Source organism: Diorhabda carinulata, chromosome X (assembly GCF_026250575.1).
Source record: "Diorhabda carinulata isolate Delta chromosome X, icDioCari1.1, whole genome shotgun sequence".
NCBI classification, from domain to species: Eukaryota; Metazoa; Arthropoda; class Insecta; order Coleoptera; family Chrysomelidae; genus Diorhabda; species Diorhabda carinulata.
In genome coordinates, this window is record NC_079472.1 from 50418002 (window position 1) to 50445147 (window position 27146).

At 29.9% G+C, this 27146-nt stretch overlaps 2 protein-coding genes across 3 annotated transcripts; one reads left to right on the forward strand and one right to left on the reverse strand.

Moving 5' to 3' along the window:
• Positions 1 to 1653: 1653 nt before the first annotated feature.
• On the reverse strand, positions 1654 to 13944 carry LOC130900592 (eukaryotic translation initiation factor 3 subunit M). The gene is made up of 8 exons (XM_057811291.1): positions 13756 to 13944; positions 13439 to 13646; positions 13196 to 13375; positions 9914 to 10008; positions 6701 to 6919; positions 6382 to 6647; positions 5132 to 5275; positions 1654 to 1901 (listed from the first exon to the last, which is right to left on the reverse strand). Exons 2-8 carry the CDS (start codon positions 13481 to 13483, stop codon positions 1696 to 1698), a joined length of 1155 nt encoding a protein of 384 aa, XP_057667274.1. The 5' UTR covers positions 13484 to 13646; positions 13756 to 13944; the 3' UTR covers positions 1654 to 1695.
• LOC130900593 (uncharacterized) lies at positions 13895 to 27146 on the forward strand. Of its 2 annotated transcripts, XM_057811293.1 has the most exons (8): positions 13895 to 14433; positions 16077 to 16250; positions 16441 to 16552; positions 17633 to 17807; positions 19055 to 19196; positions 19474 to 19615; positions 19811 to 19944; positions 22297 to 27146. In XM_057811293.1, exons 1-8 carry the CDS (start codon positions 14311 to 14313, stop codon positions 22408 to 22410), a joined length of 1116 nt encoding a protein of 371 aa, XP_057667276.1. In that variant the 5' UTR covers positions 13895 to 14310; the 3' UTR covers positions 22411 to 27146. The 2 variants fall into 2 exon arrangements, with proteins under 2 accessions (XP_057667276.1, XP_057667277.1); XM_057811294.1 differs by lacking the exon at positions 16077 to 16250 and having other exon boundaries at positions 13958 to 14433.

The following is a 27146-nucleotide window of genomic DNA, read 5'->3' on the forward strand; positions in this document are numbered from 1 at the left end:
GACAAGAAATCTCGCTTTCAATGTAAATAAAAATGTACCAAATGCGAAGTCGCACTAAACATAAAAATGTTACTGTAATAATTTTAAATATTTTGTATAAATAATAAAGCCTGTATTGTTCCTTTTAGAATATCTTTTCTTTTCTATCAGCAAGCTCATGAATGAACGTGCACATGTTTATATAAAACATACCGCTGATTAGCAACGTCAAGGCAAATCCTACCTCCTATTGGCAATAGTGCGTATAGTATTCCTAGGGAGACAAAATCTACCCGCGATTAGCAATGTTTGTACAAAACGTACCATCGATTAGCAACAACAAATGAGAGACCTGAATTTTGCTAATCAATGGTAGATTCTGCCTAAATGCAACCAGACAAGGGACATTGTTATCACCCCAGAGTCTCACCAAGTCTGGGCCAATAATGTCATCCAAGCTAGGACCAGAGTTGTACATGCTTTGCCTATACTATACTACTATAATAATGTATTGTGTTTTCGTCTGCATTTCCTACAGAAACCTAAATTGCTCTTTCTTTTGAATGTCCTATTCTCAGACAGTTTGAACATAACTGTAGTTCTTTTACCTTGTCCCATCTTTCATTGATGCTCGAGTATCATTTAGATAGGTATTCGAATCAATTGTTGACATAAAATTCTTTCTAAATTCTAACGAAAGTGTGAATAAGTGAAGCTGTACTTTTCTTGGAATATGAATTTTAATTTATCATATTTTACAGTATTCTGACACACGTGTCCTCTCTTATAGTTTTATACAGTGACTGCCTGGCACGATCATTACATTTATACATATTTTATAAGTTTCAATATTTGTCTTAGAATTGAGTCCTGTCTCGAAACGACTAGGCGAACATTGGTTATTTATCGCAGACCATTGAAATTGCCATAGACGTGATGAATTTTGGTAAACATTTCAAAATATTTTTCTGTTTTTTAATTCCATTTAGTCAAAGCTTTTCGAAGCAAACGCTTACATCTGTATACAGTTTTTGGGGTATTATATGACAAGTTTTGATATTTCCATTGACATTGAGTCCTGTCGCAAAAGTACTAGGCGATCGTTAGTTATTTATCACAGACCAGTGAAATCACCGGAGGCGTGACGAGTTTTAGTAAACATTAGAAAATATTTTTCTCTTTCTTTTATATCGAATATATTACGATTTTCATTTACATTCAGTTAAAGCTTTACAAAGCAAATTTTCATATTTGTGCGCGGTTTTTTGGGGTAGTATAAGACCAGTTTCGATATATCTATTTGCCCCGGAGAACGACCGGCCTATCTAAAGTTATATGTGATCGACATCCCCTTTGCCACCTACAATGAAACTATGAACTATAATATGTCCATCAAAAATTGAGTCCTATATCAAGAGAACTAGGCGAACGTTGGTAATTTTTTACTACAGACCATTGAAAACACCTAAGACGTGATGGGTTTTGGTAAACATTACAAATTTGTGTGATTAAATTAACTAAATTACAACTTCTTTTAAATTTTGGGAATCGTTAAAATTTAATATTCAATTAACAAATTTTTAATTAGAAATTTAAAATCAACTTCCAATATGGCCAGAAATCTATCAAAGAAAACCAATACACAATTTTGGATCGTAATTAATAAAAACAATACACCTTATAATATTTTATTAGAAATTATTATTAAGTCAATAATTACTGTTGATTCATAAGTTCTAGCTGAGCTGCGGCAACACTCTTCATGCCTTCTTGTACAGTACTCAGGTTACCTCTCCACGAATGGAGTAAATCGCGCAATTGTTGCCATTGTGCTCTTCCAAAAGTTCTGTGCATTGTACTTGATACAAATACTTTTTTGGCAGACTGGTCCATTCTTGCACGCACTAATTTCGTTTTTAAAACTGAAAGAGATAAAATCACCTTAATTATAATTTCTCGGTCTAAGTCTCAATCAAACTACTACTACTACTACTAAATCACACTAAATTCAAATACTTCACTCTATTCTAGTACTTTAGCTTGTTGTGGTTTGGTTACCCTAAGTATCAAAGCAAATACGAAATACAAAAATTAAAATTTTCAATCAATAATTCATTGAATTAAATGACCATGTGACAAAAACCACGTTACAAATAATTTAACTTCAAAAATGTTGGGATTTTTTGCCATAAAGACTTGAAACGAGGTTGACGCAAAAAATGGAAAAACTCTATAGGTAATCGTAACAATAAAGAAAAACTCATTACAAAGTTTGAATAATCTATCTCTATGATATTCTAATGTGTCCTACAGAGATAGTTGGTTGAAGTATTTTTTCAATTAAAGAATAATTTGGTGATCTGAGAAGCCAATGGATCGCACCATGTGAAGAAATTATTAAAACTATTTTCCAAATAATTTTGCATTTATTGTAACCAAAGCAGTGGTCTAACTGGAATCAAATTTCCTAAACGTTAACAAGAAGTAATTAAAGGACTTTTCAGAAACCATGATCGGGACAACCCGAAGCATTAATACTATCACAAAACACTGAAAATTATTTTAATTAATTTAATTAATTATTATTTCCCAGACGATGAATACATAAGTATTCGAAAGCTCGGAAAATGTATTAAAATGAATCCATTTTGGTGTTTCGTTGCCACGTCCCCAAAAAGAAATCGCTCTTATATCTCTTCTGTTTAAAAATTAGTTTTTTCAATAATTATTAAAAAAACTAATTTTGAAGAGACCTAAAATCAAGAACATTTAGAAACATAAACATATCAAAAGGTCAAAGAAATAAGAAATTAAAGAAATATATATATTAATATATATGAATTGCAAAGAAGTCTTTGCCAGCTATATTATGAGTAGTTTTTTTATTGGGAACGAGGCAAGGAAACACCAAAGTGGACTAACTTCAATATATTTTCCGAGCATTCGAATATTTATGTATTCATCGCCTGGGAAATAATTAATTAAGATTTCCGGTGATTTTGATATTATTAAAGCTTGTAAAAATTTTTATTCTCATGGAATTCAAAATTCAATATTGAATGGAACGTAGCAACAAAACACCAAACTAACTTTAATATATTTTCCAGGCTTTCGAATACTTATGTATATTGAAATTATGGCAAATACAATATAAGAAATATGTATAAATGTATAACAATGATAAAATTTTACTAATTATTAATAAATAATCAATTAAGATTTTCGGTGGTTTTGGATAGTATCAACGTTTGTATAAATTTTCAAACTTATAGAATTTAAAATTCAAATTGACTTTGATAGAAATCATGATTAATTGAAACATTGAATCTGGTTACTATAGGAATTTTTATTAATTGTTAATTGGCTAGATTATGAATGCCGGTGAATTTTTATAGGTTAGATGAGGATAAGTCGTAGTGAATGAAGTTAAATATTGATTGGTAAATTTATGGATAACATTAAATTTCAATAGGTTAGGTCGTTATGAATGTAGTTGAATATTCATTGGCTAGAATATAAATGACAATAAATTTTATAGGTTAGGTCGTTACACGTGAAGTTGAAATTTATAGGTTAGGTGAGGTTAGTTGGTTTTTAATAGCGTCGAATTTTTATAGAATATGTTTTTTCATAATCTAAGGTTATTTAAATCAGTTTTCTTATTAATGCATTGATTATTTTGAGCAATATATGTTGTTTCTAAACATATATTGCCCAAAATTTTCTACTACGAATTTTTGACGTACCATCATGTACTTTGAAATTGTTTTTTGTCTTGCTTCTACATTTATTCTTTATTTTTATCAACATTACATCATTAGCATAAAATAAGCATTGATGACTTGTTAAATATCATGCTCTATTTGCTGATACTGGTCCTTCTTATTATACATTCCAAAGCTAGATTATTTAGTACCGTTGATAGGGGGTCCCCTTGACTCAATCCTTGTTATGATTTGAAAGTTTCCCCTTTCTTGTTATCAGTTTTGTATCCTCTAACGTCATTTTCGAATTGGTCGAATTAGTTTGTTTGGAATTTTTAATTTTCATAATATTTGGATTAACTTTTTTCTGTTACACTATCATAAGCTCTTGTGAAATCAACAAAAAGGATCTCATATTAATAACAGCCAGTAATCAGCTGTTTTATCATAACAATTTGGTCGGATGTTCCTATGCCTTTTCTAAACCCTCCTTGATACTCTCCTAACAATTTTTCTGCATATTTTCTTTTCAAAATTGATGCGAATATTTTGTATGTGACGTCTAGTAAGGCTATTCCTCTATAATTTTGATACAATGTTTTGTATTCTTTTTTGTAAATGGGTAATATAATGATTTTTCTCCGTGCTTCTGGCATTTTCTCGGTTTTCCAAATCTAAGAAAGTAAATTGAAAATTTCTTCTTTAAGCTATTCACCTTAATCTTTTATTTCTTCTTTTGTTACTCCATTATGTGCGGGACTTTTATTGTTTTTCATCTTATTTCTCACTTCTTCAACTTCTTCTCTGTTCTGTAAAGCCTTAAGTTGACTTTGAAGGTTTTTTCATTTGCTATTTCTTCGAGTGCATTTTAATTTCTGTCATTTTTCACATTAAATATTTCTTCAAAATATTATTTTCATCTTTTAGTTTTTTCTTCTTCATCACCAAAAGGCTTCCTTCTTTTATAAATATAGTAGATTATCGTTTTGTATTGTTATGCATTTAACATCTTTGTAAAACTTTTTAAATTTCCTTCCTTTGATATTCTCCCTCTATAGTTTTTTTTGGTCTTCTAAAGATTCTCTTTTTGTCAACCTACATAGTTTCTTCGCTAATTTTCTTTGATTGTTATATTCTCATCTCTATTCTGCAACATTTTTTTGTTGAACTTCATGGATAAGCTTCACCAACTAAAAGTTGATTATGTTGAAACTATGCTATCTGCATGAGCACAAATACATAAATTATTTGTTGACAATCTGCATTTTCTCATATGAAACAACACTATTATACCACCCCTACACCAACACTCACAATTACACCGTCTGACGCGTCTCTTAAGACGATAACTTGGTTATATAAAGATGTTAAATTGTTATTCCTGTTGCGCAATTTTTTTTTTAAGTGTAGAGCATTCAACATGATTATCTAACGTAATCTAAGCTTACCTTCTATAATAAAACATTCTACTTCATCTGCCGGTATTTGCAGCTCCTTCTCAATAACATCAAATGATATTTCAGGATTACATTCTGCAAGTTGCATAAATGATAATAATCTCATTTTCTGCATATTCTGCTCATGATTCAATCCTAAAACAAATACAAAATTTGCAGAAAAAATCATTGAATTTTTTTGCAAATGACTGTTCTGCATATTTTTGAAAATTGGATATACACTACCAATCAAAAGTTTCTACCCATCCTATAGTTTTCGTGATGCACAATAAATAAAAACAATACGATTGTTTTGATATTAATATTTTGAAGACCTTAGTTAAAAATAAAACTTTATTTAAATTTTTGTTTCATCGATATAACCCCTTTTATTGTTTTGGTGCACAATTTTGACATTCTCTGTAGCAATTTCGACAAATAATCGTCGTCTATTTGGTTCCATTCGTTCCATTTCAAAAATGTGAAGTGGAAGTAGGACACTACTTCCTGGTTTCTCAGTCCAATTTGTCCCACAACTAAATAGAGTTGAGGTCGGGCGACTATGAAGTGCATTCTTCTTTATCAATTCTTTCAAATTCTCTTTGCATAGCTTAGAGGAATGCTTGGGATCATTGTCATAGTGGAAGATAAATCTTCTGCTGATCAAGCGCTGGCCAGAGCGTACACAAACTATCACTAAGTAGAATAAGGAAAATTTTTTATAAGAGGGTTTGTTGGAGTTGGCCCTGATATAGGAGTTTCTCCTCTGCAGGGCTGGGGTTGTGCTTGCTGTTCTGGCTGAAAAGGAAGAAAAGCGAATGACCATCGTCCAGAAGAAAACGAAAATAGAGCTCTGGTGTAAGTATTTTTACAATTTTTTCAATTTAAATGGGGGGTGGACGGGTACAGCTGTGGCTGCATTATTCTCTATCGTCGGCCATTTAGCTGGTGAACTGGTTCACCAAGTTACAGGGAAACCACAGTATACTTGCAACACGGAAGATAAATAATTCACAGTAAAAGAATAATAAACAAATCAGCCGACAAAATATAAACATGCGCTCGTATAAAGTAAAGGGACACTCTTATTTTTGGTTTGTAAGACATTATTTTGACATTTAATTAATGGATTATGGGGTGGGCAAAAACTTCTGACTGGTAATGTACATGAGATATTTAAATACCAATTTATTTCACAATATGTTCAAAATTGATACATTTATTATTTAAAAGTTTAAAAAGAAATCTATCTGTAAATATACCTTGGGCGCTAACAAATTCTTTGTGTTCCTTATAAAATTTGAGATAAGCAGACAAGTTTTCACTAACAAAAATGTTCAGTAAATCGTGTATAAGCTCGCCTTCCAAAAATCTCACAGGTTTTAGAGATAGTAACGGGTCAAGAAGGAATGTATTTGGATCTGCTAATGCAGATACTATGCAACGTATTGCATCATCCCTTGCATGTGACGCATTTTTATCAGTGTAAGTTCCAAGTAATTCAATCATAACTAGAGCTGCTTGTTCACTAAAAATATAACAAATTTAGTTGTCTTCAAAAATTTTTATCAGAATACTTACCTCTGATTAGATTTGACTAACACTTCATGCAAGAGTCTGTACAGTTTTTGTAATTGTTCATTAGATGGGGGACAGTTAGCAAATTGCTGTTTGAGATGATCAATATTTTGAAATACAAACTTGACGGCGTCTGTTTGTTTGGCAATTTGTATGAGATGGTAATATACTGGATAACGCATTGGTGATCTATCATCTAGAGATTGGAATAGTAACCACAACCTGAAAATTAAGATTTATAAGATATGAATTATCTCACTATATAGGAATCACAGACTCAGCAACCTCATTTATAAGATTTTCTGATCATATCATGTTTCAATCATTGAATTGTTCACTTTTAAGTCAAGTTTTGTAGATGTTGAATCAATTTTTACTGTAATAAAAGATTTGTTTTAAAAAGATCTACAAAAAAGGTCTCTACGAGTTTTTTGCAAAAAACTTTTGAAAAATTATCGTCAATATAATACAGAATTATTGCGTAATTGACGTTTGTTCTCACTTTATCAGTCATTATTTGGTTTCTACATGGTGTAGAAAAATTTAAGGCATCTCATTTTAAACGTTAAAGTTTAAGCTTCAAAGTGAGATGTGGTAGACCTTTTAATTAACTGTTAATGGTTTCATAAATGTATTAATTATTTATTCAACGTTATAACTATCAATAAATGACAGTTTTCCAGGGCAAACTCAGAGAAAATGCTATTGCCGTGTAAAATTCAAAGTTAAATAATTATGGGTACTCAGCTATTAGGGGTCTTAGTATGAAACAAGTTTGAGTCCCAGAACCACAATACATGATCATCAAATTATTGTTTGTTTCATACAAATGCCTACAATAGCTCCGTGCCCATACTTATTTAATTTTACAAGAAACGAAAGTCCTCAATTCGAATTTTTTTGAATGTATCCCTTTTATCGATGGGGCGACAAAAAATTTTCTATTCACATAATTCTTCTAATTAATAATAATAATTAATAACTTGATCAATACTTTATACCAGCATCGATTATTGCTTCATAATTTTCAGATCAAAATATTCCGAAAACGGTACACAGTATCGAGTTTTATCAAGAGTACCTTTTTGGTGTAAAATTAAATGATGTTTACACATTCACTTGAAATTTTGATCAATAGTTCTTGAGTTTCTAAAGTTATGTTCAATATTACTTGGCTCGAAGCGTGTAACTAGCGCCCTCTATGAGAGTCAGACTTATCTTCAATACAAATGGCGTTACGAAAATTTTTTACTGAGCAAATCCCAAATATTTTTCAGTTTACTATCTATCCTAGAGACAGAATTACCTTTTTTATAATATCAACAATTTAATAACTGCTATAAATAATAGAATAATTTTTTAAAAACAGGGGTTCGATCGGGGTACTGTCGCCTCAACAAACACTTGAAAACGTTAGACTTAGCAGATAATGCGGCGTGCAGATTTTGTTGCACAGAGGACGAAACATCTATCCACATTCTCACAAAGTGTGAAACACTAAGGAATTCCAGAACACTACACCTGGGTGCGTATGAAATAGAAGACGAAGATCTCTGGCAATTAAAGACATCCCACATTCTAGACTTAAAAGAAGTTTAATTGATGGATCAGCTGTAAACACTGGGTTCTCCAGTACCGCAGCAAGAAAGGGGGACACAATAGATCCTTTGGGTCGCAGAGTAAACGAGACCCCAAATCCATACAGACATACATACCACTACGACTTTTCACAACGCTTAGCGTCAAAAGTTGAAACAAACATCGCTCAGTTTTGCAACGAGTGCACATCCAAAATGGAAACTGTTCACTCTTATAGCTGGGTAGAGATATGCTCAAATTCGTAATATTAATTTACTTTATCATTAAATGGCTATTGATTCTTTCCTATACCAGTGAAATATTCAATGAAAGATAAGTCAAATAAAATTTTAATAATATGACAGATTTCAAACCAGACTATTTAAACTGTGTACCAGAGTTCGATGGTAATCCTAATGAACTCAAGTACTTATTCATATGCAAATCATTTATTAAAAATTTTTATGATAGAGAACAACCAAATTATTTTCAAAATTTATATTTGATTAATTTTTTAATTTCTAAACTTCGTGGTGAAGCTAAACTGCTTGTAAATATTCAAAATGCCACTTTTTGGACATCATTTGAGGACACCCTTACTAAAAATTTTGCAAATCATAGGGACGAGGCCTGCTGCATTAGACAAGAAAATAACAAACGATTTCAACATTTCTATGATAAAATTTTACAAATTGTAAATTTAATATGCAGTTATGTTGAGTTACATAAAACAACACATTATATTGAATTGTTAAAGAAGGATTTGTATAACAATTCAACTTTTAAAACCTTTTTGGTCAGGTTTCGGAGAACCGCTTAGAACAACAATAAATTATATGAAGCCTGTCTTTGTAAACCTAGCCTTGCAATATGTTTTAGATGAAGATAACATTCAATATTTTGACAAAATTTTTAAAATAAAAATTTGAATAAACAGAAACTAAATAATAATTATGAAAATAGGAACAATTCTAATAATCGATGTAATTTTAATAATTGAAATACCTCCTACAATCAAGGTTGTAATGTACAAACTCAAAATAATAATAAATTTCCAAATAATGAATCCTGTCAAGCCTAAAACTTTTTCCCGATGAGTCCAGTAAATATTCTCTAAGGATTCAAAATTTTCCAACCAACTCTCAAAAGAGAACTACCAGTATCAAATTAAGAGAAATCGACCTAGACAACCCACAAGAAATAAATTTTCAAGAAATATATTCCATTCCCAGTGAATGAACAATAAGTATTTATTGTCTTTTCATTCTAATTTGAGGAACCATAGTGGACAAGAAACTTTGTTTTCTGTGGACGCAACTGACAGAAAACGACTCTATGGACCTGGCTACTGTTCCAACTTCCTCGCTAGCCTTCAAAGTTAAATTTTTCAAAAGAGGAATTATCTCACCACTCCTTATGGGAATCGCAAACTTAGCAACCTCATTTCCAAGATTTGCTAATCATGTCATTTTCCACTTTAACTTTTTTAAACTGTAAATGTTCCCTTTTAAGTTTGGTAGATGTTAGATGGATGTTTACTGTATTGATTAATTTAAATAATAAAAAATGTCTTAAAAACGATTTTGAGACTTCAAAACATTTCTTGTGGTAACAATTATATGATACCTAGATACTTACGCTCTAAGACATACCAAACCCAATTTTTGACCCTGGGCTTTTGTTAACTTCTCACAAAAAGCTAGGATAATATTTTCAGATCTCTCTAATGGTATCTAGAAAAAAAGTAAGCAAATGAAACCAAAAAAAAAACAAGATATAACTGTATGGTGAATACTCAGGGTTTATTCTAATAAAGTAAAATTTACGACACTACAAGAAATTAAAAAATAAATGAGGCGTCATATCTCAAATAGATACACTCAAGAACATGTAGCTGGTCCTTATGGTTTAAATCAACAATCAGTATCAACATCCCGAGTATCATAATGTGCGAATGTTGCACAACTAACTCCGCCCTCCATTAAGCTGTCTTTTGTACACAAAAGTCTATACTTTGTGATAATAAGGAATTGGAATCAGTTGCTTTGGATTTATCAAAATCAGCCATCCATATATCCTGAAAAAAAAATTCGCCAAAAAGTATTATAGAAATGTTTTCAAATGTTATTAGAAAGAATAAGTCCCCATCTGCTGAAAAATCACCTTGTGAGACTTCCAACGTAAAAAATAAACTAGTTCCAATTCCATGTTTGCAACAGTCCAATTACGGTGAAAGATTAACAGCTATGGAAGTTTTGCGAAGACTGAAAGAAACATAGCAAAAAAAGGATAACCAGAATGCTTAAGGAAAGAAAAAAATAGCAAGAAAAAATCCTTGCTGTCAAAAAGCAAAGCGAAGTCACCAAAAAAGACTGCATTGAAGGAGAAATTCGTTAGATAGCAATAATGAAAAAGACAAAATTCTAATGAGTATTGAAAATACCAACATAGTATATTAAGAGGATCCTGACAGATCTCTCTTGAAACCTGGTTCATATATATTTTTGTAGATTTTCTTGGGGGAATCAGAAATAAAACTCATTAAACTTATGTATGTGTCTTTAACTCTGTCCTAAAGAATAATGAATTTGTAGTTATAGGCCAGAAAAGTATAAATCTGATGTTTATTCAATAAGTTTCACTATGATTAAGGCCTTGCTGTCGCAACCATCTATGGGTCCCAAGGATAGGAGGTTGGTTTACATATTCCCTGGAGTAGATTTCAATGAAAAAAACGTGAACATTTTTGTGAGTATTTTGGTTTGATAATGTGAGGTTTAATATTAATTTTCATGTATTTCTTAGACGTTCTGTGGCTTATCTTTAAGAAATGTTTCAAAATTGTTATTGTTTGATAAGGTTTCACTATTATGAGCCATTTAACTTTTTTTGAAATAATATATTTTCTTGAGTAAAATGTTTTTATTACTGGGGTAAATGTAAACACATAAGAATTATCCTCATATATGCTTCAATTGTTGAATAATATTTGTTTGCATATTCCTTTGAAATTCATAAATATATTCCTCTTAATTTGCATATGCTACATTTACCCCATACTTTGGGGGATAATTAAAAACACCAAATGTAAACAAGTATTTTCTCATAAACAACTGTATATCTTGCATTTGTACCTACCTCGGTAGTAATATCATAATTAGAATAGGTTTTAGGAATAGCAAACTCTAAAATTTGTATAGTAAGATATTACATCTTTGTGATTTTCAAACATAACAAAATGGTTCGTAATTAACCCAGTTATAGTTTATTTCAGAAATGTATATAGCAATAAAAACTCATTAGGTATGCAAAGGGACCACAGAGTGACCCAACGAATATTTAAGCCACTTTCATAGTTTGGGATTGATTTCATTTTAAGAAAATTTTTTTTATCAAGTGCAGATAGTACCACCCGGGTCAGGGTCAATTTATGGATTTAGCCTATTGTTATCCATTCACAAACATTGAAAATAGTGTGCCAAAGGCGTGCCGGTAGGATACTCGTAAAAAGGAAAGAACTTTATTTTAACATTTATTTATTCCTCATCTGAGGAACTGTCATCTCCTCTTGACGTTATAATTAACGGGTCGACGTGACGGTCCGATCGATCAGGTAGTCAAAATCCCACATTTTCTCCTCTTCTTTAATGTCATACTGGACTGCTTTCCCTACTGATAGTAGCTTAACGTCTTTCATTTTGAATGTCGTGTTGTGTCTTGCTACAAATCCTTTCACTTGCGCCCATATAAGTTCTACAGGATTTAGTTTGCAATGATATGGGGGTGTGCGCAGCACAGTTACACTATGTTTTTCTGCTATATCTTCCACGGCGTATTTCATAAAACAATGTTTGTGTAAATTTGCTATAGCTAATAGTTCTTTTTTATCAAATTATCTTCAAATTCAATACTTTATGTGGTTAACCAGTAAATAATTTTTTGTTTTCTCCAAGATGAAGTTGCGAGTTTTCTCATGGTAATCTTCCTTATGGCATGATAGAAAGGTTAGCAAACCTTCTTCACTTCCAATATGAACGATTATTAGTCTTTTCCCTTTACCTGAAGGCACCTTAATACCCGTTGAAAGGCCTTCCATGAAAGCTTGGCAAGCACTGCTTATATTTTTCTCTTGCCACATTTTTGGTAATGTATAACCTTCATTCATCCATGTCTCATCAAGATAAAACATTTTCTTCTGCTCTGTTCTGTACTGCTACTTACTGTAAATTTCGTGCAATCGTATTTTATGCAATCGTGTACATTTAAAATAATAAGTTTTTTATTCACTGATAGTCGAGAATTCTTGGAAAATCTTTTCGTTGGTGTAAATGTCGCCATTTTATTACTAATCTTATAATACTGTGAACACTATTTACGACTTAACAACAAATACTGATGCGTAAAACTTATATACTTAAAAAAGTCTAAAAATTTTGGGTAAGGCACCATTGCCCTTACTGCGCATGGTTAAGCTGAATCTGAAATAGGGTTTGAATTAGGCAGAGGCACTAGAAGGTTAAACGGTACCTGTTAAACGCAAAATGTAACTGTATAATCTACTACCTAAATAATCCCTACACAATATTTCAAGACCTACACCTATGGACGACACTGAAATTGAGCTGAACTGGATGGAATTCTCCATTTTATTGCTATATACATTTCTAAAATAGACTGTAACTCTAGTTTGAAGAATGGATTACTCAAAAAAGTATATTGTAAAACATAACAGAGAATGTCTGCTGTTTTAAGTACAAAATAAATTTGAAAATAGGATTTTAAAAACAAAATTCATACAAAAAAATTGTCAAAGTAGTAGGGAATCTAGAATTCAGCAAAAAAATTAATATGAAAATTAATTTATTATGAATCACCTCCAATAATCTTTCATGACTGATGTGGTTCAAAACGATTTCTTACCAGGACCATGATAGAGACTATATCATTTAACACCATTTCAACATCACTTTCTTGGCCTTCTCTAAAGCATGAGTCACATACCCCAATGATTTTATGTAAATCGTCTTCAATGCCTTTTGGTGATTTCTCTTCCGATATTTCCGCTCCAAGATTTTTCAAATATACCCGAAGTTCTTGAGCCTTAAAAATAATATAACCTCAAAAATACACATGGACAATTATTTTGAGGGCGATATAAGTTACCTGATCCTCTAAGGACATATCAATGAAAACTGGAGGTACTTGCATCTTGAATATGACTTATTATGATTATTTAAAAAAATAATATGGGCAAAATGTGTAACCCGAAAAATAACACATATGTCACTTGTAAAAGGAAAATTTCATAAATCGTCATTCTTGTCAATTACATTGGGTGTGTTCCGGTTTATATTCTCAATGGAGATGGTTCCTATATACAATTTAAAAATTAAAATTATTTTTTAAACACAACGTAGATTAATATAGAAGAATAGTATTGATACCTTAGTCACAAATAAGTAAAAGTAAAAATACTATACCTTCATTGACATGTAAGTCTTACTACATTACAGTCAATTAATTTAGCTGCGTAGAAAATACGTTTGCCCTAGGTTTTTTGTTTGATCATGAACAAAGCGTTCCAAAAAGTATGAGGTTTAGATAAGATTTTGATAATTAATTATTTTTTGGTTATCCTTCAGTCTATTTACCAATGGAAAATGCCTATCGAATTGCGTTTTGGCATTTAAAATTCGGTAATCGTGACTTTACGAGAGTGAACGATCTATTAGTACCTAAATTCCTTGTTTCTTTGTTCAAAAATTAAAGTTTTTTGGTATATTTTATAAAAAGATTTATGTTAATTCTTTAGAGAAACTTGTTTTGTGATAATATGAAGTGTTAAAAGTGATTATTATTTCTATGATACCCATAAATTCTTTCCAATTTATCGAAGAAGCCCGCTTATATTGTCACCATTGAATATCTCTATCAGCTGTAATTTATTTTCACCAACTTTTTTTTAATATACTAAGCGTCTTCGGTATTGTCATTATAATTTTGTTGTGTTGTTCGATTATTAATTTAAGTTATTCATGATGTTCAGTTGCTTTTGTCTTAATATTCACATTGAGACCGCTTCAAATGACTTCCAAAAGATTATGACAGAATCATTGAATCTAAATGAAGAGGAGAAGAACGATGTATTTTTTGAGCAAGTATGTTAATTATCTAATATTAGATATGTTCGCTATATACATTCTGTTCAAATTAAGAAAAAATAATCTCAAAATTACTTATTAGTAAAAATCATTTAAAACTAATTACTAGTCTATTTAATCCTGAAATGAGCTCGAAAACAACTTACAATGGTTTTTATTGTAATTTATAACCACCCTTAGTTCCTTATTTACCATTCTATCTAATAGAAATATAGGTTAATTAACAATAGACATTCAATTTCCCGAATTAGGAATAAATTTATTTCATCAGACAAGATGATTTTTTATGTAAATCTTGTAATGGCAGAAATCTGTTAGATTTACTATAATTGGGCTGTTAATGTTAACAATACTTGAATATTCACTAGCAGTTTTTTCTCTGGCCTGCCTAAAAATATTTCTTCAGTTTTATCTTTGCATGTAATCTCATTGTTTCTAATAATGTATGTATGATTGCCAATAATTATGTCAGTCTTTTGGGAGTATTCCTTGGTTTTGCTTATTTTGTTTAAAACATTCAATACAGAAATAAAAATAAGAAAATTATATTTTCTGTACTAATTTAGAGAGATTATGTTTTCCGATGGAATGTCATTAGATAATTGATACAAAATATTGTGGAGGGGATAATCTACATATTATTTTAGTTCCATAAGTTCATCAAAACAAATATGCCATTTGTAAATTGAATTCCAAAGAATTGCCATTATATCACAATTTTGGTTTTATAACCAATTGGGGTAAACATTAATAATATATGTTTTTCTTCCCACATGCAGAATATGGTTTTCAAAAATCTACCATTAAAAATATATAGGTAATAAAAGGCAAATACTTTTGAGTCCAAGGAGTATTTTTAAATATAATAGAAGTCTTTAATAAAACAAAATACTCAGTACCAGCTATAACACTAAATCACAAGTTTAGTCTAAGTTATATGGAAAATGTGGAAATTTGAGTTATTTGAAGAAATTATGTCATAATTGATCTTTAATTAAAAATTTATCAGAGTGTCATTCACTGGACACAGCAGTCAAATTTAAAAATTGGTATATATTTTGTTGTAAATGTCATATATCGAGGGTAATTTCTTTTTTGTTAATAAAGCATTACTCATGTAGGACAAAGTTTCTTAATTTTCTGTATTCTTGTTTATTTCATTTTCTTGTGTTCCTATCTCATCGATATTTACTATTAGTATTGGAATGTTTACATTTGTTCTATTTCTGTACCATCTATACTATAGATGTTTTTCTTTGCTGGCTATACACACTACATAGTCAGCAGATGCTCATCCAGTTATCTCTACTTTGTTTAAATTTTATAATTTCATCCATAAATAAAGTTGGGCTTAAGCTTCCTTCTTGTTGTAGTCTAGCTGTTTCCAATTCAAAATGGCATTTACAGTAATTATATTGTTATTGCAGTAACAGAAATTTTTTTAAAATTCTGTATTCTCTATCTGTAAATTAACAAATACATTTTTAAGATCTATATACACTAAAAGTACTATACTCAGAATAACAAAATCCAATCCTAATGAAAATTCATACAATAAAAATTATTAATAAATTTTATGTAAGACCTAAACAATTAGTTGAAATTTTGTACAATAAGTAGTTTTAGATATTTTATTTTAGGAACTGTTGCAAGTTGTAAAGTTGAAAAATATAACTAAAGTTTTACCTACAATGGTACAAACGCGGACTGTTGGACATTGGAATATAAATTGTTGTTTAAATTGCTTAAAAGAAACTTATGCTGTGCATAGAGATAAAGGAGCAGCCTGTGTAGTGATGTCTTCAAAATTATTGGTAAAAGCAATTTTTTAAACTCTAGAATTGGTCTATATTTTTCTAAACTGTGCTGGAACCTATTAAAACAACACTGTTCTACATATCAACTTTAATATTAATTTATAAACAGTTCCGTCTATTCATTTTATCAGTATTTGATCAACAAATAATATATTTAACATTTAGTTTATTTTGATCTATTTTTTAGGATTCCAAATCAATAGAGAAAATTAGGAATGAACAATTAGCAATTTCTAAGGTTTTCAATGTAATTATAAATCCGGGTGATATTAGTGAAAACATCAATGTTATAAATTTATGTAAGTTTTTAAGATTATTATTTCATCATTTATCATCATCTTCATATAAATGTTTATTAAACTTAGGTATTTATGCAAGTTTGTTATAATGTTCTTAAAATTAATATCTTGTATTTATAATTTTTTTTACTATTAAGTACATTTTGTTTATCCAACAGCAATTTTTTACAGGATTGTAATTTCATTTTTCAAACTATGGCACCAAAATTGGCATGTATTGACATTCTGTTTCAACTACATGCAGTGGGTACATATAAGTAAAAAAATAAATTAGAAGTCTAAAAATATTCCTATTATTTATTTACTATTACAAAATATTGAGAGAAAGTCTTCTAATTGCTTTTCTATATCTCCAAAAAGAGATTCAGAACATGACTGAGCAGACTGAAATTGCAACTTAATATATTATAATTATTGAAAATTTGTTATTAAAGTAATAGGTATATCCCTCCAAGTAAAAACACTATTTTCATTAATAGAATTATGTTAGAATAGTATTAGCAACATATCAGCTAGAGAAAATATACTTGCTGTTAGTTATACTGAGACAATTTACAATTTAATGTTAGTTAAGTCTAAAATGAGGAACATTACTAGTGGTCTCCACAACAAAACAGTAGAGAATATAAATACAAAGTAATATAATGTTATGCAGATATTTTCATATAGTATATATATAAGTATAGGGCTTCCCAAAAGACTTGACACAATGCTATAAGTTTAAACTGAATAAAGAAACAATTCAAATTTTGGAATCACTTGAAAATTAGAAAAACTAATAATGGCGTGCTTTTTATTAGGCAATGACTACAAAATTTTTTAATTGCAATCTCAGTCAGGTTTCACCTTTTCTTAAATATAATTAAAAAAAGGAAAATGTTACCAAAACCTTATGGCTGCTGGGTTTATTAAATTTGAACACACTTGCATAATGTAGTATGCCTGTTCTATATCAAATGTAGTTTCTATGATCCTTTTTAGGGATTCTGAAATTTACATATTTACACATTTACTCACTTTTTTCAAACTTATGGTTTGTGCATAAAAGACCATTTTTTATTAAATAATTATATTTTTTAGACCCAAATTGTGACTATGGATCCATTATTAAAAGTATTAGGGAAGTTACATCAGAGTTTTTGAGGAAGGAGATGGTGGCCGTTGAGGAAAGGATTAAGAAATATTCCGAAGAACAATATGAAATATTGAACAATTTAAAAGATACGGCTTATGAAGAACATGATTCATTAGTAACGTAAGTAATAAACATAAAGTGTGATTTTGTTATAATTAAATTATAAAATGTAATACTTAGTTAAGAAGTAGAAGAATAATTTTAAATTATAATGGAAGAATTTATTCATTTATATGTATGCTCAGTTCAAAATTTGACTCTGATTGAGGGAAAGGGCTGGAAATATTTTTCAGACTGCCAACATGAATATTAAATAATTTTTGTAATATTAATAGCAAAATAAATTTGATCTTCTCTAATAGTTCACTTAAATTTCGGATATTCCTATAGGTTCAACCCTCCCTCCTGTATTTACCAATATTTTTATGGAATATTTTGAATCCTTCAATCATGATCAACATAATTCCCCTTTAGAACATCTTCACAGCCAGTACCTTAACATTTTTTTAGGAAGGGAGGTAGAATCCATGTTGTTTTTAGGCTATCTAGTCATCTGAAATTTCAATGGTACACTAGTTTACTTGGTAAATTGAAATCAGTAATGAGCCCTTCAGCAAATTCCCTTCATTAAATCTTAAAATGGCACATGCTCAAATCGCTTTTATAGGTGATTAGAGTAAAAAGTATTTTGATTCACACATCTCAGACTTCAAGCATTGCCATAATCTAAGCATGCATTGGAAACTTTCTTCCAGTGATGTATATAAGATTCTTGTGATTAGATATAAGTGGACAAAACCCGACTTTCAAGAAGGACTATTTTGATTTTTTATAGTACACTTGAGCTTTATTTCTTTTGATATATTCTAATCAATATTATTGTTTAGTTTTTATATAATATTGAAACCAATCATACCAAGTATACACTGTCTTTTATCTGATAGATAATAAAAGTAACAGTTGTAAAAATAAGCTATATTATTATTGTTTATAAATTTTGTGATTTTAATATTCTTTATCTTGAAATTTATAAATAAATCTTGTGAAGTTTGGATCTGGCAATTAAATATATTCATTATATTGTTATTGACAATCAATACGCGTTGGTTTATAAGATGAATGGCTAATGACTGATCAACATATTTAAGTCAAGTAATTGTATTATTTTTATAAGATTATGTTTATCGAAATGTGTAAATAGTCAATATTCATAGTAAGAGATAGAGGAAATAATTATAATTTTCCTTATTAATAACTCTAGTGTCATTAAATTTAAATGTAGGAAATTACCAAACTGCAATTCCAACAATTTAACATGCATGAATGAAATTTGCATGCGTAAATCTACATACTTCAACTATTTTCAGATTAGTTCAACGATTTTCTGAAAAAACTAAACCAACAAGTACAAATCATTTCATGGAGTCTACACAGTTTCGGGAATCTCTAGCAAAACCTTTCAATTTAACTGAACCAATTAGTTTGAAGTCAAATGAAAAGGCAAAACAGGTTTGTAATATAAAGTTTTATTTAGAATAATCTTTCTTCGACTTATTATCTCAAAACACACAAACTATCCTTTTGTTAGGCATATAGTAATAGTTCTCTTAATCCTGTTGATGAATATAAATTAATTAGTGAACTTGCATCATTTTAATTATCCCTAAGAGGTAAAAATAGATTCAAATATTTTTCAGAAACTATTTTAGAATGAACTATTTAATATTGTACTGTTAATTATAAAATTTGAGTTCTTTATTCTGTATAATTTATTTATTTCTTTTAGGTGAGACATACGCCAAAAAAACAAAAAAGTTCGCCAGCAGTACCAGTAACATCCTATGATGCCGAAGGCCTATTTGACTTTGATGGTAGTGATGATGTTAATTCATTTTCGGAAAGCGACGTTGGAGAAAGTGACAGAGATGGTAGGTATTTTTAATTCAAAATATTTGTTGGAGACTTTTACACATGTTCCCATTGCTGATTCTTTTAAAAGAACTAAACTGTTCCAAACCACAAAAACAGTAGTTATTTTAGATATTTTGCCACTTTCTAGGCCAAAGTAGCAGACCATGTATCTGTATGGTCCAAGATGATAACGTGTTGAAATATTTTTTTAGATAGTAAAGATGATCGTATGAACATACCAAGACAAAGATCTCTGAGAGGGAGTATAGCAAAATCTTTACCTATGAATATTCCAACGTTTCTTTCTCAAGCTAGGAATCCATCTTCTGAAGATTTGGATGATATGGTAAGTGTTTTGCTATAATAATGGCACCACAACCTATTTAAGTAAAAAATTAATTAGCCTTGAATCCTTTCTCTTGGCAGCAGGTATATTTTATATGAAATCTGCCCTGTACCATCCGCAGTTCGCTCTCTAGTTCCAGCATTTTAATAAACTCCAGTATTTGGAAGGACATCAAAAAGATCACTTCCTCATTTTTTCAAATTTCTTCACCAAAGCATGTTCTATGTTGCAGTCTGATGGAAAGGCATTCTGTGATAAATGTTTTTAATAAGGTCCAGAAATTTCATGTATTTCAGAATATTAAAGTTCTAGAATTGGAATAATTCAGATTATTCCTTCTCATGAAACTTTTTCTTTTAGATGTATTTTTTTATAACACAATTGTGTCATTTCGAGGCCAGTAACATGCTTAAGCGCTTTTTTGGCAAGTGTAATAAACTCCTTGGTAGGGGAAATTTAGTCTATCCAGCTTAAAATGTATTTGATTCTTAATTAGTTCGTTGGATGGCTCACTATTCAAATATACTGAAAACTGGAGCAATAACTAATTACAGATTTTTTCTTGATCTACAATTAACAAATTGAAGGACTCTGCAAGACTAGGTAGATGATTGTCTGTTGAACCATCTATTCATACACCGCCAATTTTTTGACAGCAATCATGAATTAATCTTCATAATAATTATCTCAAAGGATTTGTCTGTTTCAGTTAGTTGATACATTCCATAATGTATAAATACCTTTAGAAAATGTATTCCGAATCTTGGAACTGCTACTAAATCTACTGAAACCAGTCATAAATTTCATAACTTCCTGAGGTAGAATTAGATACAAAATTTTAATAAACCGTTCCCAAATTGAGGTGTCTGACTGTATTTAAAAACTTTTATTTGCACAATGCTTAGGCCACTTTTTTGGTATATTTTTGAAGCCATTGAAGTCAATTTTTGCTGAACTGAAATTTCTTGAACGTAGTTATTGATTTCCCAAACTCGCTTTTAACTAACAAGAGTATTCCCCTTTATCTTCTATGGAAATATTTCTACCACTGAAGAACAGAAAATGAAATTATTTAGACAGTTAGCACATCTGTGGCCGAATTCATTGTGATAGTAGCGTTTCTCTTGTTATATGTGGTATGAAGAGCCCTAACTTAGAAGTTTCCAGGTCACATACCAGTTTTGTCTTTTATTGCATCCTTTATCTCGTCCTCAGTCACATCTCCCTCCATGCATTTAAAAACACATACTTGGTGAATAGAGAGGCCTTTGAATTTATTTGAACCTACTATTGTATATAATCACGTCAATAAACTTTTTCTCGACTCCTCAGGAACAGGTCAAACTTTGATATTTTTTTTTTCAAATTTGTTTTTTTTTTGTAATCAAAATCATTAAATAATATCTATGATATTGATATAGACTTTTCTGCTATATATACATATTGAAAACGATGAAGATCTGTATGTCTTTATGTTTTCATATTGAACTATAGAAACAGTATGGCAAAATTAAACCTTACTGGTCAAGAGCCTAGAGAATTGCTGAGAGATTGGTTAAAACTGTGAAAAAATATAAACTATAATTTCAATTGTGGGAAATTGAAAGGAAAACAAAGGTAAACATAAGCCGGCATCAAGAGACTTACATAGGCTTTTCAAGCAACAAAAGAAAAGTAGTTTAACATTATATTTCGACCAAAACCCATACAAGTATCTCAATTACTAGATCAGCAATCAAAGTGAAGAAAGATCAGAAAGTAATTACAAGGAATTCATCATTTGTCAAGTTTTAGAAGAATATAAAATGATGAACTTTTACTTACAATTCATTGGTGACCCAACTCCAATAATTCCTGGCTTACTAATAGCCCTGGAAAACATATTTGAACTTTGTGAGCCCATCCAAGAAAGATAGATTTATTACAATTATATTACACCTCAGACCAAACAAATTTGAGAATTGAAACTTCAAAGAGAAAACAAAAACGCAGAAATAAAATTATTGTATAACGATTACAAATAACTCATTTTTGTATAATGTAAAGGATTAATTATTTTAATTCAGTTTTAATTCTAAACTAAGAACAATATTTGTTTTCATACTAGAATAAAAAAAAAATTTTTTTGGAATCAATTTTCTTTGCTCTAACAAATTCTGATTTCAAATAATATAAAAATCTTGATAATTTAAGAAAAAATTATCAGAATTGGAGTTGTTTTTAAGAGCTTCCGATAACCGCCAGTTTTATATATTCTTAAATGTGATTATCAGTTATGTCCACTAATGTTTATAATAAATAAGTACAAAGCATAATATCTAGTCTTGCTTCATATTGTATTAAAAATTTCAGCCTCAAGATGATAATATAGACATAGCAGCTAGTATAAAAGCACTGGCCAAAAGTGTCCACGGTGATACTGTTTTTGGGGAACTACCTCGTCCAAGATTAAGTACGCAAATATAGAATTTTCTCATCTTCCAAATGATGCTTCCAGTAAAAAAATCACCAAGTATGGCAATTTGAAAATCCGCAAGGTAAAAAAATGGTTATTGTGAGATCATAAGGATTAAAGTGACATGTGTTAATTGTAGGGTATAAGAAATGAGTTTTTTATTTGTTTTGTTTGGCATGTTAATAATCGAAGTTATGTGGAAAGTTTGGATTGGCAAAAATGTAATTTTCCTCAATATTGAATTTTTGATTCATATTTTAATGAATGCTAATTACTTAGTCAGATCTTTTCCAAAAATCAGCTGTCATACTTCTTTTCTTGTATGTATTTGTTACTTACTATGATGTATCGGTGATTGTATTTTGTATTGATTAGTTACATTATGTCTCGCAACTCAATTTCATGCAACAAAATGGGTTTTTTGATGGTTTGATAAAATAGCTAATTTTCGAGTTATGGCCCAAATTTCCTGCCAAGTAGTCAGTACAGTTCTTTATAACAGTCCACTTACTATTCATTAATATATTATAAATCAATTTTATATGTTTGAACTATTTTAAGTGTTAGTTATTGTTATTCTGCCCATCTAAATCCATAATGAAGAAACTGAATTTTTCCACTACACATCAAAAAAACTTTGATGACTTGTGTTTTATCAGAGATTAATCTGAATGTATCATAAAAACAATAGAACAAAAATATCAATTTGATAAATAAAATACACTTTTGTGAATGATTTTATAACTAGTGCATGTAAATAGTATTAAAAAATCAATATTTTATAAAACTATTTTTCTCTTATTGAAAATTAGGGGAAATTTATGAAAGATAATGTATTCATATTATCTATTGGGATGGATTGTTCTTCATTCCAGTCCGTATTTTATTTACCTTATTTTGCCACCTTTTTATTGGTCTTCATTTATAACTCTTATTTGATTTAATTGTCCCATGGGTTGTGCTTTTATGTATTTCAAAATAGATTTAGTTATTCTTTTACTTCTTTATTCCATTTCTGATTATGATATTTTTTCTTTGTGTGTATTTTTGATATCTTTTGTTATTTTTGATGCTTATAGGATTGCTGGTCCAATGTCATATGTCTTATATTTTAAGCCTTTCCCTTCCTATAAGTAGTATCACTAATATCCAAGTAGAGATTTCAGTTTGCTTTTTCTTTCCATTCATATACTCCTGCTTTTTCCAAGTCAAAACCTTTTCCATTATTTTTTCCTCCCTCATTATCGGTTACTCTTCCCCACAATATGTTTATTTGCATTACCATTAATGTTCTGGAGTGGATGTACCCGAAAATAGGTTTGTCACTAATTTATTTTAGTTAAAGCTTGTTTCGAGGTACCTAAATTACAGACTTTCCTTTAACTCAGTTTATTTTATCCTGAAAATTTGTGAAAGACATTTTTGTCAATGATAATTAAGGGAGTTACTTTATTTTTTTTTTTGTAAAATAAAAACAATTATATTATTTATGTGTTATCCTAAATTTGGTGCAGTATCCACCTATAACCTTCAATTATGCCTTATTAAATAATAAGTGGATATTTGTTTTTAATTATTGTTTGAAAATATATGAAAGTCTAGTCCCGAATCGGCTGCTATGTTTTGTTCCCCTTTTTAAATATGTTGTAATTCCTTATTTTTTCTTTAAATATCTGTGCCATAATTATTGGTTTGCTTCCTAAAAATTTTTTTAATGATTATAACGAGATGCGAAAAATATTTTATTTTGAAATGCTACGATGGTTATAAGGAATTTCATGATTAGAATAACCTGCTACATAAATTATTTTATTATTTTTCATGTAGTTTTTGGTATAAAAAACTGAATATTTTTAGGTTCAGGTTTTTCTTTTTATTTTTTCCACGCTCGGAGGGTACATATAACAGGGGGTAGCAGTCTTCCTCGAAGTTCTCTATCTTCTGTGTTAGTAACTTTCATTAATCTTAGCTTTAATTTCTTCGGAAGATTCGTTTGAGCTACTTTCTGTTGCAACTGAGGATGGATTAATAAGTTTGATATATCTCTCAAAAAATGTCGTCGACGTAAATCATTTTTATCGATATTGTTATCTTTGTAAATGTAAGTTGGAAATTGATTCCTGTAACATACAACATTGTAAAATATCACCATGGGCCATCTTTTATATTTGGTATATATGGAAGGATTGGTAAATCGTCGATGAAGCCAAACGTACTTGTGTGGATAGGTCTTTTAGTACGTTTTGAAAATTCCATTGTCAATTCAACTTTATTTTTTCTTATTGTTCCAATTACTGGGAATGTACTGACGAAAAAACCATTTTCCTCTAAATGCTGAAAGCATCTCATCAATGGTGATATAGGTCGAATAATTATAACCATTTCGAAATTTTTTTTACAAATTTATCGAATATTGAACGAATGGAAGCTAATTTATCAAATTTTGTTCGATCTGAGCATGTTTCTTTGTCATCAGATCGTATGAAATGTACAAGAAATCGGAACTTCTGCAAACTCATTGCAAGGAAAAACATTTTTAAGCCATATCCATCTCTTCTGCTAAGCTGATATTATCCTGATTTGATCTAATAGTTTTTGGCTAAGTTAGGTTAGGTTATATTTTTAGTTGTTCTTCGTCCATATTTGTTAGTCTCATTGTTTCAGCGGTGTTTGTAACTACTGGTTTTATCGCAGTATCGTAGACTCTTAATTTCGTTGCTCGGCTTATTCTCTTGCCCTGCATTATAATTTTGTATTGCAAGAATTCTTTGTCTTGTCTCATTTTTTGTTTTGTTTATATTGATTATCATTGTTTCTAAGTACTTAAAGGTGTCGATTACTTCGAAGATAAGGTCATTTATCTTTACTGTTTCTTGTTGTTGAACTTCTTCCTTTCAATTTCCTTATATTTAGTCTTTTTCTGATTTATTTTCAATTTTCTTTTTCCTGCCTCCCTTACAATTTTTTCTAATGTGCTCTCAAGACTCTCTCGGTCACTTGCTAATAGATTTAAATCATCAGCATATGCTATTACTTGTATTGATTTATTAATGATACTTCCATCTATTTTACATTCCCTTATTAAGCCTTCAACTGCAATGTTAAACAATATCGCTGAGAGTCCGTTACCCTGCCTTACACCAGCATTTATTTTAAATTCCTCAGATGGTCCATTTTTTGTTATTACCCTTGCCTCAACACCTTGCATATCTGAAATTTCCTGTTTATAATCACTTTCATGAATCACAAATTCCTCATTGTCCCGTTCCTTTTTTATCGGATTCATCTTCAAAAACAATTTATTCACTATCACTATCATCTTGTCCTACATCATTCAGTGGTTTTTGCAAATATGCTTGCTCCTTTTCATTTTTCTGAAATAGAAATTGAATAACAAAAATATCTAGAAAATTATTTTTTCATACAAATTTGTATCTTTAGTTATTGCGCCGGCCTGAGATACTATAACTCGACAGACTATCACGCACCAACTGCCAAAAATTGACTGAACTTCGATCTTAATGATAAAGGTACTAGTCCGTTCAGCCAAATAGGGTACAAATCTTATTGTTAATAACATAAAAAGGGATGGCCTGCTCTCACAGACAATGGCGCGACTACCGGAAGGTTAATATAGATCCCATTATCCATTTTACTCAATATTTTAATATCTTTAATTTTATCATAGAAAATAAAATTGTTTTAATTTGTGAATATCTATTAAAAATACGAGGACATCAAAATTACTTTGAAGAAAATTCAATAAAAATGAAAATTTTGTCCCAAAATATTTACCCTTTCAAGTTCATATTGTCTACATTGTCGTCATTCTTCATTAAAACGACAAATAAAGCACTTTAACTTGTAAGTGACCACAAAAGACTAATCTGATGGATTTCAAATCAACAGTATCCGGCCGATTACATTTGTGCGGAAGCGTTTATCGTAGGTCAAGAATTTTAAATATAGGAAAAAAATCAGTGCAGCTCGTTGCGAAGGGTCTACTTTGCAACAAAATAGGCCGCGGTTTATAACAACACGGATATTTAACATTAAATGGGCGTACAATTAACTAGACATAGGTTTTTATCTCACGTCAAGTGAACAGCACTTGGGTACAGAATCTGTTGTTTGGATTATTAGGAACACCTAAACATTCGCGTCCAATCTTTCGGGCTCAAATATATTTATTGCCTGTGAACATAGTTTCATATATTCACAACATCGGATGCAAATGGCTAAAGGTGGGGGGTCTCAAACAAGCCTTATATAATAATATATGTCTGTGGTATATATGTAATAGTAAAAATTTTAGGATTCCTTGTGAAATCTATATATTATATATTTATGGTCTTCTTCGACAACGCTGTAGCCTAATCAATGTATTTACCTTGTGAAAACTGGTATTTTTGAATATATAAAAAAAATATTGACATTTATTATTTTTTGCATCTCGTTGTACAATTGGCTTCTTCATATCATTTTATTGATTTAATTTATATAAGATATTTGCAACTATTTTTTCTTGTTGCTTTTTTGCAATATCTTGTATGTTTGCTGTGTTGATGTAGGATCTATTACTTTGATCTGTTATTTTAGTTTACTTTTTTTATAATTATTATTGCTTATTGTAAAATGTAAATAAAGGCAAAATATATAAAAAACACTGAAATGTACAATTATAGTTTGTAATTTTTTAGAATTGTATTATTCATTATACATTTAATTAAAAGACATACAAAAGTTA

Bases quoted from the DNA above. Each gene is read 5' to 3' on its own strand.
- LOC130900592 (XM_057811291.1), bottom strand. From the start codon at position 13,483: ATGCAAGTACCTCCAGTTTTCATTGATATGTCCTTAGAGGATCAG. The intron at 6,920-9,913 runs GTAAGTATCTAG...CTTAATTTTCAG, and splicing joins GGTTTGGTATGTCTTAGAGC to GTTGTGGTTACTATTCCAAT. The intron at 1,902-5,131 runs GTAAGCTTAGAT...TATCTCTTTCAG, and splicing joins AGAATGTTTTATTATAGAAG to TTTTAAAAACGAAATTAGTG.
- LOC130900593 (XM_057811293.1), top strand. From the start codon at position 14,311: ATGATGTTCAGTTGCTTTTGTCTTAATATTCACATTGAGACCGCTTCA. The intron at 14,434-16,076 runs GTATGTTAATTA...ATTTTATTTTAG, and splicing joins ACGATGTATTTTTTGAGCAA to GAACTGTTGCAAGTTGTAAA. The intron at 19,945-22,296 runs GTAAGTGTTTTG...TAAAAATTTCAG, and splicing joins CTGAAGATTTGGATGATATG to CCTCAAGATGATAATATAGA.